This window comes from Hemibagrus wyckioides, linkage group LG03 (assembly GCF_019097595.1).
Source record: "Hemibagrus wyckioides isolate EC202008001 linkage group LG03, SWU_Hwy_1.0, whole genome shotgun sequence".
NCBI lineage: Eukaryota > Metazoa > Chordata > Actinopteri > Siluriformes > Bagridae > Hemibagrus > Hemibagrus wyckioides.
In genome coordinates this window covers 8,027,646-8,042,669 of record NC_080712.1, presented here as the reverse complement: position 1 = coordinate 8,042,669, position 15,024 = coordinate 8,027,646, and the positions used below count along the sequence as shown (strand labels likewise).

At 39.4% G+C, this 15,024-nt stretch overlaps 1 protein-coding gene across 2 annotated transcripts in view; it reads right to left on the bottom strand.

The window, feature by feature from the left end:
* Positions 1–7,203: 7,203 nt before the first annotated feature.
* The window catches only part of rnf150a (ring finger protein 150a), a 37,005-nt gene continuing 29,184 nt past the window's right edge, over positions 7,204–15,024 (bottom strand). The window contains exons 7-8 of one of the 2 annotated variants that reach the window (XR_009203931.1): positions 8,992–13,660; positions 7,204–8,937 (exon numbers count right to left, since the gene is read on the bottom strand). Coding sequence is in view for 1 of the 2 variants with exons in the window: in XM_058383193.1 (XP_058239176.1) it covers positions 13,542–13,660 (119 nt within the window). In the remaining variant the exon portion in view is untranslated. Of the gene's footprint in view, positions 13,661–15,024 lie in introns of both variants that reach the window. The other variant, XM_058383193.1, reaches the window with a different exon arrangement.

The following is a 15,024-nucleotide window of genomic DNA, read 5'->3' as shown; positions in this document are numbered from 1 at the left end:
GTAAGTTCATAGAATACTTCAGAGACCAGAAATCAGTAAAATTCTCTGCTGCCTAGAAGTATTGTTTCATTATAGATCTGAAGTCCCAGGGATTTGGGGATTGCTCAAGCTTGTGTGCCTGTTAAAGCCTGTGAAATCAGCACAGGCCACCAATATGCCTGCGGAAGTGGAACAAAGTGACTTAGAAGCGCAGACTGAGGAGATGTCTCTGGAGAAGGCATTAACAAGCTTTAGAAGTGTAGGCCTGTCTACTTTTAAAGTTCACCACACTGAGCAGAGAAAATGGTCATGGGCAAAAACGGATACTTGGTGATGCACTGGAAAGTTTTGTGGTTTTGTAAACAAACAAACAAACAAACAAATAAATGAATGAATGAATGAATGAATGAATGAATGAATGAATGAATGAATGAATGAATAAAATAAAATAACATTTTTTAAAAATAATTCCAACCATGTTGACCAATATTCAGTTAATCTTTTTGTTGACTTTGGATTTGATACTTGAAAAATGACTATATAATAATAATAATAATAATAATAATAATAATAATAATAATAATAATTATTATTATTATTATTATTATTATTGTTGTTGTTATTGTTAATAATAATAATAATAATAATAATAATAATAATAATAATAATAATTATTATTATTATTATTATTGTTGTTGTTATTGTTAATAATAATAATAATAATAATAATAATAATAATAATAATAATAATAATAATAATAACATTATTATTATTATTATTATTATTATTATTATTATTATTATTATGTATATTTTCTCGATACACAACAGGGTTGGGGTTTTTCTGGGGAAGTTTTTTTTTTTTTTTGGACTTGTTCTCTGAAAAATTTGCTCCTAGTAGTATTTCCTGGTAATACTTATTAAAAAACGCCCACAAATTCTTACAAATCCCAGAGCGTCTAGTTTCATGAGTCTAGTCTAGTTTAATGAGTCATTAACCACCACTGTGGATTGTGACATGACAAAGGCATTCAGTGCTGAACATGGAAACAACAAAACAGACAATGGATCAGCAGATTCCATTTTTTGGTTTCTGGGAAAAAGCATTAAGGAATTTTTATTAAATTATTTATTTTTTGATAATTGTATTCAATCAACCCATTTTTTTTTTACCAATTTGTCAGCTATGCAAAGTTTTTATTTAATATAGAACAAGCTTTACTCAAATATCTCACATTACAATTAACTTCAAATTAAAAAACCTCTCCGGAATTTCAGACTCTGTTGTTTGGGTTCGAGTTCCTCAGTTGATCTTACTTAATTTTTTGAGAACTGGCTCTCTTTTCTAAGTCTCAGTTCTTCTCAAGGTTTCGTCTTATTTTTGGGGGAGTTTTGTTTTCTTTTCCTTGAAAAAAGCACGTACATACTGTATATAGTGTATATATTACACTGACATCCCCCATATTCTACTTACTTTACAGCTATTATAAAAAGAAATAACATCTTTTTTATGATGATTTATACTTTGTGTAATGCAAAATTATTATATTAAAGTCTCACTTTAATTCAAAGCATCACATGCTGGCTACAACTAGAGCCAGGCAGGAATCAATCAATCAATCAATCTCTATCAATCTATTATTAATCTCAATCTATCTATCTATCTATCTATCTATCTATCTATCTATCTATCTATCTATCTATCTATCTATCTATGTCTGTACACATGTCTATCTATCTATCTATCTATCTATCTATCTATCTATCTATCTATCTATCTATCTATCTATCTATCTATCTATCTATCTATCTATCTATCTATCTATCTATGTCTGTCTGCCTACTTGTCTGTCTATCTATCTATCTATCTCTGTATGTCTGTCTGTCTGTCTGTCTACCTATCTATCTATCTATCTATCTATCTATCTATCTATCTATCTATCTATCTATCTATCTATCTATCTATCTATCTATCTATCTATGTCTGTCTGTCTGCCTACTTGTCTGTCTATCTATCTCTGTCTGTCTGTCTGTCTGTCTGTCTGTCTATCTATCTATCTATCTATCTATCTATCTATCTATCTATCTATCTATCTATCTATCTATCTATCTATCTATCTATAATAAGCTTCTTAATAAACCTTTAGTTTATTAGATTCACCAGTCTGATAAGTCTAATCTGGCAACCCAGTTTATATTGTATGTGTGATAGATTTACATACATAAGCTGAGAAGCGTCGGAGGCACAGCTTAGTTGCAGAAGCTATTAGTGAATATTTATATGCCTATTTTTCTCTGAGAGGACGTAGCAGCTGTCTGCTGTTCAATTTACTGCTCGCTGTGAAAATACCGAGCTCAAAGAGAAGAATGAATCGTCAGCAGTACTTATACAGCCAGAGAGCCGTGCTTCATGCAAATCTTGTATATCTGCAGTATACTGTAGTTAGGGGAAGATCCTAGAAGAGCCTTTCGAGGTCCTAAAGACGTAGGATATTAATCATGTCTGTTATCATGGCTTCATCAACGCTTGTCAGAATAGACAGACACATGCAATATGATGTCTAAAGACTAAAACCGGGGCACTGATACATCTTCTCAAACAGAGTAAGACTAAAAATGAGGTTTGTGAGCAATAAAATAAGTGGATGAATGCACATAATGTAAAAAATGCAGCGATGCAGTTTCAGAAAGTGGAACGGATCGCAGAAAGCTTAATACCAGGTCATCTATTTATATGAAGCTAGTTTATAGAACGAGTACTAGACACGTCTGCGTCTTTCCCCACAGAGTTTATGATGCAAGAAGACTTACCTGTTACATTTACAGCTTCCTGTTAATGAAAAAATAACAAGAGGTGAGCCTGTAGGAAGAACTTCTACTAGTCTTCTTGTTAAACTCACTCAGCTAAAACTGAAAGGATGTAATTATAAAAATGGTTTATTTGGGTCTCATGTCCAGTTAAACAGATACCTTGTTTAAAAGTGCTAATGTAGTGAAGGGTAAATAAAAGTCAGTGTGAATCATTTTAATGCCCCAATTCTCACAGATTTTATTGCTTTATCATTGCTGACCTTCAAGAAAAGTTTATATCCGGCTATAAATGACTGAAGAGATAATTCTGTACCTGGATGTATGCTATAGCGACCCATTTATATATTATTTCTTTTATATACAAATTAAATTGGGTATTAAAAAGACAGAGACTGTGTGATTAAGATGACGTGATACGACCTCTGCGTCTAATTTGGTAAACAAAATATTTACTGTCAAAGTTTTACAGCTCTTTCTTTAAAGTGGCTAGAAATTATTGCTCTATTCTTGGCTGTTATAAAGTGCTGAGACTGGACACTCCTTCCATAAATAGTGTGTAAACGTCTCACATAAATAAATAAATAAATAAATAAATAAATAAATAAATGAAGAAACGAACATATAAAAAAATAAATAAATAAGTCACCATATCAACACAAGATTATTTCCATCATACAAGCCTGTGTGTGCATTGTTACTATAGAAACGTAACAAGTGACATAATATAAACTTGATTTGCCTTGCAGCTGGAACTACTGTCTGAGCTGCTGGTATAGGAAATAAATCAACAGTTCTGCGGCATAAAATAATACAATAGCCTGAGTGGTCGTGACAGCTGCCCACCACGTGTCCATGTTTACTCGAGGGCCAATCGAATGACATGGTGGAAAGATGAAGCTCAGCTAAGATGTAAAGGAAACAGAAACTTTTCCAGATGAGAGACATTGCCAGGAAACAACTGCACACCCGCAGAGAGAGAGAGAGAGAAAGAGAGAGAGAGAAAGAGAGAGAGAGAGAGAGAGAGAGAGAGAAAGAGAGAGAGAGAAAGAGAGAGAGAGAGAGAGAGAGAGAGAGAGAGAGAGAGCAGACAGACACTTAATGGGAACCAGATATGTTATTATGCAGCAGGGTGTACTGTATGAGCCTGAATTAATTCTGTAGGTCACACCATTGCCTCATACACTTCTTTTCTTCTACTGTTAAATGTTCAGACTTAATATTGACTCAAATTATGACTCCATTTCCTTCATATTTAGTCTTAAACCAGCCAATGTTGTCTTGTACTGTTGTGTACTTGCACTTTATTTAGTCTTGTGTAGTGGTTTGTTTTGTGCAGCATCACGATTCGGGAGAAAAAAATATTCCGAGATCGAGGAATGACAATAAAAATGTTTCCTCAAAGTTATGTATATTTTTTTAAACAGCCACTAATCAGGCAGCTGAACGCTCTATACAGTCCCGTTCCGCATACATGAGCTGCTACGTGAGCCTGTGATTTCCTTGCGCTACTCTGAGGTAGCGTTGCTGCCTCACATCCCTAAGGGTATAGTTTGAGCCACAGCTCTGCTTACCGTCTTTGCACGCTCTCCCACTGGGCGTTCTTTGTTTTCTTCCATCTTCCCAACAGGATAAGCTCTGAATCCATAACCACCCTGAATTAAATGAAGAGTAAGACAGTGAATCTAATGAAAGAGCCAGAATTGATCCTAGATGATGGCACTGAAACAAGATAATAATTGATTAGTCTGGACTGAAGAAAAAAAGCACATTGAATTCACTTGACTGAAATGTGTACATGGGTTTAAAAATTAAATTTAGCATATGATGTAAACAGGGGCTCGATGGATAGCAGGTTTTCCATGGTCAAACAGGGCTGGGGGTTCGATTCCTGCATGATGTTGTTTGCATGTTTTTCACCAGTCCAAAAGGCTTCTACTAGCATTGCTTAACTGGTCCCATCATCTCTCAGGGTACAAGGTAGGTACACATATAGACTCTTCTCTGTTCTGGCACTGAGGTGGTGGAACGAACTTCCCCTAGATGTCCGAACAGCTTTCCTTCGGCATCAATAAACTAACTAACTAACTAACTAACTAACTAACTAACTAACTAACTAACTAACTAACTAACTAACCTATCCATCCATCCATCTTCAAACGATGGGTACTTCTTTGTCAATAAACTAACTAACTAACTAACTAATCTATCTATCTATCTATCTATCTATCTATCTATCTATCTATCTATCTATCTATCTATCTATCTATCTATCTATCTATCTATCTATCTATCTATCTATGTCTGTCTGTACACATGTCAATCTATCTGTCTGTCTGTCTATCTATCTATCTATCTATCTATCTATCTATCTATCTGTCTGTCTGTCTGTCTGTCTGTCTGTCTGTCTGTCTGTCTATCTATCTATCTATCTATCTATCTATCTATCTATCTATCTATCTATCTATCTATCTCTGTATGTATGTATGTCTGTACACATGTCTATCTATCTATCTATCTATCTATCTATCTATCTATCTATCTATCTATCTATCTATCTATCTATCTATCTGTCTGTCTGTCTGTCTGTCTGCCTACTTGTCTGTCTATCTATCTATCTATCTATCTATCTATCTATCTATCTATCTATCTATCTATCTATCTATCTATCTATCTATCTATCTATAATAAGCTTCTTAATAAACCTTTAGTTTATTAGATTCACCAGTCTGATAAGTACTAATCTGGCAACCCAATTTATATTGTATGTGTGATAGATTTACATACATAAGCTGAGAAGCTTATCCATCCATCCATCCATCCATCCTCAAACAATGGGTACCTCTTCATCAATAAACTTACTAACTAACTAATCTATCTATACCTCTTCCTAAAACACTTAAACTAGCTCTTATTTTCCCTGTGTATTTTATGAATTGTTGTATGTTGTCAAAATAATATAAATCCTTCCAACACAGTTGAGTCTGTGACCTATTGAACACTGTTAATATATTCATTGATAAGAGACTTCAAAGCACTTTTGTACATCACTCTGGATAAGAGCATCTGCCAAATGCCAGAAATGTAAATATTGTGTAAATGCTGGCATCACTAAATTCTTCCATGGAGTGTGTGTGTGATTATGATTATTGCAATAGGTTGTCGCTTCATCCAGGGTGTCCTCTACCTTGTCCCTGAGACCTTTAAAACCAAGCCCCAGAGGTGACTCAGAGGGTTAAAGCTATGGGTTAGTGATCAGAAGGCTGTGCAGTTCAAGCTTCAGCACCACCAAGCTACCACTGTTAGGTTCTTGAGCAAGGCTTTTAAACAAGGCTCTGCTCCAGGGATGGTGTATCATGGCTCTCACCCTGTACTTTGAGCCCAAATTCCTAATCTGGGAAATACGAAGAAAAGAATTTCACCGTGTTGTAATCTACAGTATATGTAATGGAATAATGGCTTGTTCTACTTGTCAGGTTCCCTTTAGGTATCTCTTTTAGAATAAGCCGTTTTATTTTTTGTTCTGAGAAACACAGGCGTTCCCTTAAATCTGACTGACCCTATAAAATCTTCTTCAATGTGGATTTTTCAATAAATTCCCAAAATAAATGGAAGAAATTATATAGTGCATATGTAGAGCCGTCATATCATCCATGTGAAAAAAAATATTTTACATTTAATAGGTCACCTCTTTATCTAAATCCCTTTTTTCATGCAACATGGATGCTTCATAAGTGTGAAGAAGGAATTTAGGAGGAAATAAACTCTTTGGTAAGTAATACTACACAAAATAGTGCTGCAAAAGGAGGTCGGGGGGCTGGGGGGGCTGCTCCTAGTTAAGTTTTACGTGGAGCAGCTTGGAGCAGCAGATCTAATCACATGCAATTTAATCGATGTAAATTATTTAGCTGAAGGAAACTCATCGGAGCAGAGATTAGTCACAGAGCTACAAACGTTAAGTGAGCGGTTTTTAGCCTTCATCGATTTTTCATTTAATTCACCCTCGCTTTGATTAGATTGATTAGTGAACTTAATTGTTCAGGATGTTTAAAGACGAACGGAACGAGACACATGGCTTTGTTTTCTCTGTGTCAAATTCTAACCAGTGGTTAATCTGTTCATGGTGCGAGTTTTTTTTTTTTTTTTTTTTTTTTTTTTTTTTAAAAGTGATCACATCAAGCTCAAAACAAAACGATCGCTAATCACGCACGGTTAAGCATTAAGCGAGAAGTGTTAGCTGCTCACTTGGGTTTTTGTGAAGAAGAAATGTTATGTAATTGGACCTCTTTTATTTAAAACAAGGGGCTGAATATTCTAAACTACTGAATGCATTACATCACTAAATAAACGGTTTTAAACACGCTACTTCATTTCCTGTAGCAATTTCCCGCTAAAACAAATAAGACGAGACCCAAGTTTGGAAAAAAAACAAACAAATTGCAATAAAATTTATTGTACCTCACAAACAAAGACTCAAACACGTGCAACATTGTACTAGAACAGTATACCAAGATGGCTGGATATATTTACACTGTCCTCTATATAACAAAATAGCAATACTGTTGAACTCCACTGGATACTGTATACAAGTTGTTTAACAATCCTTTAAAACCCACAGTCATTCGAAAGGGGAATAAACTTACGACTGGCTGGAGCTCTGATTCGATCTCCTAAACATGTGCCATATGCAAACCGGAGGCTTTAGATAAATGCTAAACTTATGCTACAGGATTAGCAATCGTCCTGCTGAGTTTTAATCAGTTGTGTATCATGGGTCGGTCTCTCCTGCAGGGAGATAAAGTGCTTTTTTGATAGGGTGTGGAAACGAATGGAACTAAAATTGGTAAATGATGATGAACATGATGAGGATGATGAAAGGTATAGGACTGCGGTAGTGTAAGTGATAAGATGAAGCTCACGCTGCTGTTTAATCTCTTATTGGGCCTCATTTATCAAACTTGGATACGAATAGGTTCATTAAAAAAGTCCAGAAAAACATTTCTATCCGATGAGAACTTTTTATATGTAAATTTACATATAAGCCACTCGCTAATGTGTAAACTGGATTTAATTAGCTTCAGGTCATATAGCTGGCTATATCTTCCTGCAATTTTATTACACTGTCGATTTGAAACCTCTTTAGAAACCAATCCAAAGCTATTCCTTAAATGAAGACAATAAAACTAGCTGTAAAAGGAGGATAAAAGTAATGGCCTTTAAAAAGAAGACAAGGCAGGGTTAGTATGTGTCTATATGGAAGCTGACACGCTGCAGTGGCTGAGCTGGTGCTATTGGAAGATTTTGAGCATGCTACAGTTAGGAGGCGCTCTGTTCACTGTTTAAGACTAGTGCACGCTACACGATTTTGGCCCTGATGATCCAGTCATGGACTCATTTCGGTGCTTGGTGAGTACACTGTCCGGGTACAGGAGACTCCTCTGTGGGTCCTCTGTCTCATGCGCAGCAGATCCCTGAATCAAGTTTGCGAATAACGTGAACATGCTGTTGTTTGATTCCAGCACACATTATTAAAAATAGCTAACCAAATATTTCCAATATTTTCCCTTTTTTCAGTACAAAATAATAACAAATATCACAAGTTAATGATAGCTCTCACTGCATATAGTGAGGAAGTGGGATTTGGGGATGAAGTGCACTTCAGCTGGGATTTCTCCATGTGATCGACTGTGTAGCGTGTGCACCTCGTCTGCGAGAGACTGTGTAGCGTGTGCACCTCGTCTGCGAGAGACTGTGTAGCGTGTGGACCTCGTCTGCGAGAGACTGGGTAGCGTGTGGACCTCGTCTGCGAGAGACTGTGTAGCGTGTGCACCTCGTCTGCGAGAGACTGTGTAGCGTGTGGACCTCGTCTGCGAGAGACTGGGTAGCGTGTGCACCTCGTCTGCGAGAGACTGGGTAGCGTGTGCACCTCGTCTGCGAGAGACTGTGTAGCGTGTGCACCTCGTCTGCGAGAGACTGTGTAGCGTGTGCACCTCGTCTGCGAGAGACTGTGTAGCGTGTGCACCTCGTCTGCGAGAGACTGTGTAGCGTGTGCACCTCGTCTGCGAGAGACTGGGTAGCGTGTGCACCTCGTCTGCGAGAGACTGGGTAGCGTGTGCACCTCGTCTGCGAGAGACTGGGTAGCGTGTGCACCTCGTCTGCGAAGTGTGTGCACCTCGTCTGCGAGAGACTGTGTAGCATGTGCACCTCGTCTGCAAGAGACTGTGTAGCATGTGCACCTCGTCTGCAAGAGACTGTGTAGCATGTGCACCTCGTCTGCGAGAGACTGTGTAGTGTGTGCACCTCGTCTGCGAGAGACTGTGTAGTGTGTGCACCTCGTCTGCGAGAGACTGTGTAATGTGCAGGTCCCATTCAAGTCATGTTGTGCGAAAAATCTCAGAGCATCTTACATTTTGAAAAAATTGTGTAGCGTGCATTTGGCTTGTACAGTCATGTCGTTCTTGTGAGCTGTGGGCGTGACTTAATGTGAGTCATTGTTTGGTAAATTAGCTTTTCTTAAATTTAATTGCACTATCAGGAGAATTGCAGGGGTCTTTTTGGTTTGGTTTATGAAAATGTAGCAAAAATGTTGAAAAATGAGGCCCTTTAATCAGTCAAAAAAATAAAGAAAAGCAAGGTTATCTCTGATTATCCTTCGTTATCACTGAAATCACTTAACAGCTCTTAAACAGAACTCGTTTACATGAAATGTTGCTAAATGACTCAAGAGTCTTACAGTCCAACCTGCAGGACTTGCAGGAGTATTGCATGGAGTATTACTAGAAATGTTGGACATTTGAGCCGTTAAAGAAAGGAGTTAAGACACAAAATAAAGCATAAAGAGGTTACAATCAAGGGGCTATTCTTCCCCTCCAATTACAAGGGCTGCTTTTCTGAACACACACACACACACACACACACACACAAACAGTAAGCCATGTGTCAGAGTAAAGAGGATTTGGCGATTTATGCTGAACCCTGTGCAATTACATAACCTAACTCCTGACTACAGACTTTATACTCTAGACATTAGACTCTAGACATCAGACCCCATACATTAGACTCTAGACATCAGACTCCAGAAACCAGACTCCAGATTTCAAACTCAGACATCAGACTCCAGACATCAAACTCTAGACCTCAGACTCCAGAAACCAGACTACAGACATCAAACTCAGACATCAGACTCTATGGGCTATTAGGCTCTAGTCTCCTGAGTCCAGACTCCCTCACTCTATACCCTAGACTCCAGACTCTAGAAACCAGACTCCAGACATCAGACTCCAGAGTTCAGACTTCAGACATCAAACTCCAGACATAAAACTCCAGACATTAGACTCCAGAACTCCATACATCAGACATCTGGTCTCCAGTCTCCTGACTCCCTCGATCTATACCCTAGACTCCTGACTCAGTACTCCAGACTCCTGACTCCAGAGCAGATTACAGAGTTGTCGAACTACACAACCTGAATTGCAGCTAAGCCGTATGACGAGTCAGAGCACACGTTCCTGTTCATGATAAATTAAACGATGAGCACCATGATAACATATCGACACAGTAACAATAACATAATCATATAATATGACACTTACATGAAGACAGCTTGCAAAGAGCAATGCTTTAAAATCTAAATATAAAGAGTGATGAGATACAAAGAGGGGGGAAAAGGCAAAACGGGTATGGATCTCAAGTAAACACGTTAGAATACCTTGTGCTTGTTAACTGACTGGAATCTTCAGCTTTTAAAATCATATTATTAAGTAGCTCTGGGAAACGTCAGTGCTAAACTGTGCTGTAGAGAAAAGAGTTTGTGCTGGTAGATATATTAAAATATACGGCTGAGAGGGGTGTGGTTTGGGATATTATTGTTTAAATAGTTTGTCTATAGAATCATTGATGATATCTATCAACAACTTAACAACAAACTAAAGGTTGTGACCAATTATGAGGTCTTATAGATGACATAATAATCACTGAGAGGCTGTGTGAAGCTACAGTCTGGGCTGGAAAGAAATCAACCCCAGCATCATTATGCACTGTAATTTTCCTGTTGGTGCTATTGCCCTTAATTCCACAATAGTAAACCAAATTAAATCTGAATATTGAAGAATATTCGTTTTTCAAAAAAGGACAAAAGGTCTTAGATTTTCAATTTTCCATATCCAACTAGAAAAATAGCAAAGAAAATGCTCAACTTGGAAAATCCAACTTGGAAATGTGGGGCGGTCTCGTCGACCTGCGAGTTCAGGAAGTGACTTTAAATCAACATGGCTGCCCTCGGCATGGACTGTAGATGAAATTCACTAAAAGTAATTCTTTTCTCTTCTTTGTAGCTCAAACACACACAAGTCGAACATGACATCGTGACATTGTGGGTTCCGAGTTCCCCTTTCCGACTGGGGCATTGCCCTGTTAGCCCGTTTGCACCAGCTGTTCCATTGACATCACTGTCAGCCACATAGCTCCTCCCAGTACACACACACAACTCCTCCTAGCCCACACACAGCTCCTCCCATGACACACACACAGCTTTTCCCAGTACACACACAGCTCCGCCCATGACACACACATCTCCTCCCAAAACACATAGCCCCTCCCAAAACACACACAGAGCTCCTCCCAGTATACACACAGCTCCTCCCAACACACATACACACAGCCCCACCCAGCACACAGCCCCACCCAGCACACATACACACAGCCCCACCCAGCACACACACACAGCCCCACCCAGCACACACACACACAGCCCCACCCAGCACACACACATCTCCCAACATCTCCTCCCAACACACACACACAGCTCCTCCCAGCACACACTCAGCTCCTCCCGAAACACACACACCTCCTCCCAGCACACACTCAGCTCCTCCCAGCACACACACACTCAGCTCCTCCCAGCACACACACACTCAGCCCCTCCCAGCACACACACACTCAGCCCCTCCCAGCACACACACACTCAGCTCCTCCCAGCACACACACACTCAGCTCCTCCCAGCACACACACACTCAGCTCCTCCCAGCACACACACACTCAGCTCCTCCCAGCACACACACTCAGCTCCTCCCAGCACAGTCCTTTCAGCACTTATTCAGTGTAAAATAAATACATCAAGGTTCCAGTCAGTCATGTGCATTGTGGTTTGAGAGGCCTGTGTGGAAAATACACACAACAGCACACACAAAAAGCTCTGACAGAGGCAGGAAAAAAGGAAACACTTGCTCTTGTTGCAGAATTATAAAACATACTGGTGTGTTGGGGATTGTTGAAACTGTGCGCCTGGTGTTGAAGAAGATTCATCTAAAAAATAAACACTGATGCACTAATGGTCGTGAACGCTGGAATTACACCAAGGCTCGATTTTAACACCTTTATTGTGGAGAAGGACGCACTGCCCTGTCCTCAAATTAAACCTGTACAGAGACGCGCAATAACTAACGCTACCTTTGGATGAAATGAAATATTTTTTAAAACAAAAACGGAGACTGATTTCTCTTTTTCTTACCGATCTCCATCCTGACTGTAAACAGGGCCTGTTCGTTTCTTAGATTATTATTTTTTTTCTTTTTAGAAAAATAAAACTTTGATATTAAAATAAAAAAAGTCGTTCATTAGACTTCTGCATTCCTGTATGTAATGTGCAATAAAAAAAATGATGTTAATCTACAACGATTCTACTCCGACGCTGGAAAAGAGCGACCCGCCGAGACGCACGTGTATCAAAAAGAAGTTACGATTCGGATATATTTGGCTGAGGGCTTTAAGCCCGACCTCTGTGAGGAGGAAGGGGAGATTCGGGTGAGCGAGGACGCTTTGGAATAGAAGCAGGAGACGACTCGGTCTGGTGCTTGTACTGAAAATCCTCAGACAGAAAAACAAGAAGGAAGGAAGGAAGGAAACATTCAACACGATTGCTGCTCATCCTCATTCTGAGTAAAGACCTGTCTTTCTTATATGGCACGACAGGATGGATGCGAAGAGGAAAACTCGGCTTCGCGAGCTCAAGTGGCACTTCAGAAGACACGATCCCTACAAGCCGAGTTCACATTAGTTACTGGGAATGCGGACGGAGAAAGCAAGCAAACTTGAACCCATGTTAACATTCTTAATAATAAGCAAAGTGAATGAGACCTTGCTGGAATAATCTAGGTTTCTCACTCGAGGCTCGATCCCATGACGACGGTTGTGCTTCTCAAAACGCACCACTCGGACGGTGAAAGCGGTGTCTGACGCAGCCGGATTTTTTAAAAAGATGCTAGAAGCACTGGAGGCTTCTCAAGGAAACTCTTGAGACGCCACACAATGTTTTGTTTTTCAGTTGATTAGACTGCACTCGGACTGCTTCGGACACAAAATGCAGTAGGCTGGTCACAGCTATACATACTGGTATATATAAATGATCCATTCTGGAATAGATGTGTGTGTGTGTGTGTATTGGCAGTGATCCTACAAGAAATTGAAAAGGCAGAATTTCCGTGCAGTCAGACCTGATATCTTGAACGTGTGCTTTTTTCCCCCACTGTGGTGACACAAAACTAATAAAGAAGAGACATCAAGAGCGACCTGGTCTGACCAGAGAGAGCGAAAAAAAATAATGTGACTCAATGAGGCCATATGGGAGAAAGTATTGCTTATGTTCTTTGTTTTTTGTTTTTTTTTCCTTTCTCTTTTTTCCACGTCCTGGTCCATATTTAGCTCCATAGGAGCCCCCTCTAAAGCAGTGCCTCTGCAGCAGCCGGGCTGGTGCCACTCAGGATTTGGCCTCTTCTTGCTCAGCTTCAGCAGAAAGCTCGACATCAGACAGGCTAACTTCCACCGGCAGGATGAGTGACGTGTCCGAGTCGCTGCTCAGAGGAGGCTGGTGTTCACCTGGAGGGGGAAAAAAAGCAAGAAAAAATGAAACCTGGCAAAGAAACAACAAAGTTCACTTAATGAATAAGTAAAAAAAAAAAAAAAAAAAAAAAAAAAAGAGAGGCAGAGTGCTTATAGTAAAGGTCCGGCAATCAGGCATAACATTATGACCACTTACAGGTGCCATGAATAACACCGATTATGGTACCTGTTAGTGGGTGGGATATATTAGGCAGCAAGTGAACATTTTGTCCTCAAAGTTGATGTGTTAGAAGCAGGAAAAATGGACAAGCGTAAGGATTTGAGCTTGAGTTTACTACGGGCCAAATTGTGATGGCTAGACCACTGGATCAGAGCATCTCCAAAACTGCAGCTCTTGTGCGGTGTTCCCGGGATCTGCAGTGGTCACTATCTATCAAAAGTATCCTTTAAGTCCTGTAAGTTGTGAGGTGGGGACCATGGAGGACTTAAAAGGATCTGCTGCTAACATCTTGTTGCCAGATACCACAGCACACCTTCAGGGAACTAGTGGAGTCCATGCCTCGACGGGTCAGGGCGGTTTTGGCAGCAAAAGAGGGACCAACACAATAGTAGGTAGGTGGTCATAATGTTATGCCTCATCAGTTAAGTTATTCATATTCACCATAACCTTTAATCTTGAGGTTTAATCTTAAACTAGGACTTAAACTGCAATGTTTTTAAGGGGGAAAATTCTTATTCTGGGATTTGAGTGAAATTTTTGCTGCTTCTGGGCCAGAGTCCACATAAATATCACATAAATCAGCATCACGGCCACTGATAATTCAAAATAATCCAATTCCATGTGTTTTAGATTGAAGTTCTCCACCAACACTGCAATATAACACAGCAGGAATTAACGTATAAGCTGTTTTTTACTCTCTGTTCTACTTTATTTATAAGCGATGTTGAGCTCAGCACATCTGCTCGTTATCTTCGACTCGACTAGCGTCAGCTCACGGCAAAGTAAAATAAATGATCATCATATGCTGTACAGGAAAATACACAATAGAGCAAGAATGTGTGTGTGTGTGTGTGTGCTGGTGTGTAATGACTGGAAAAGGCAACATCTGGGCAGTGGCTTTAATAAACAATAAATTCAGCACCTCATCAATGATTCATGAAGGAACAACGGTTGGGCGTGTAAAGTCTTCATCCCTTCACTGTCGTGGTTTTGCTGGCATAGTTAGACTTGCTGGTTACACGTACACCATTTTAAACCATTGTGTAATGAGAACATACTCATCATACTAATCTGTTAATTCTCTCTCTCTCTCTCCCTCCACACTTTCTGCTGTTCTGGATGGTTCCTACATACTCCAATCAGGCATAACATTATGACCACCTGCCTAATATTGTGTTAG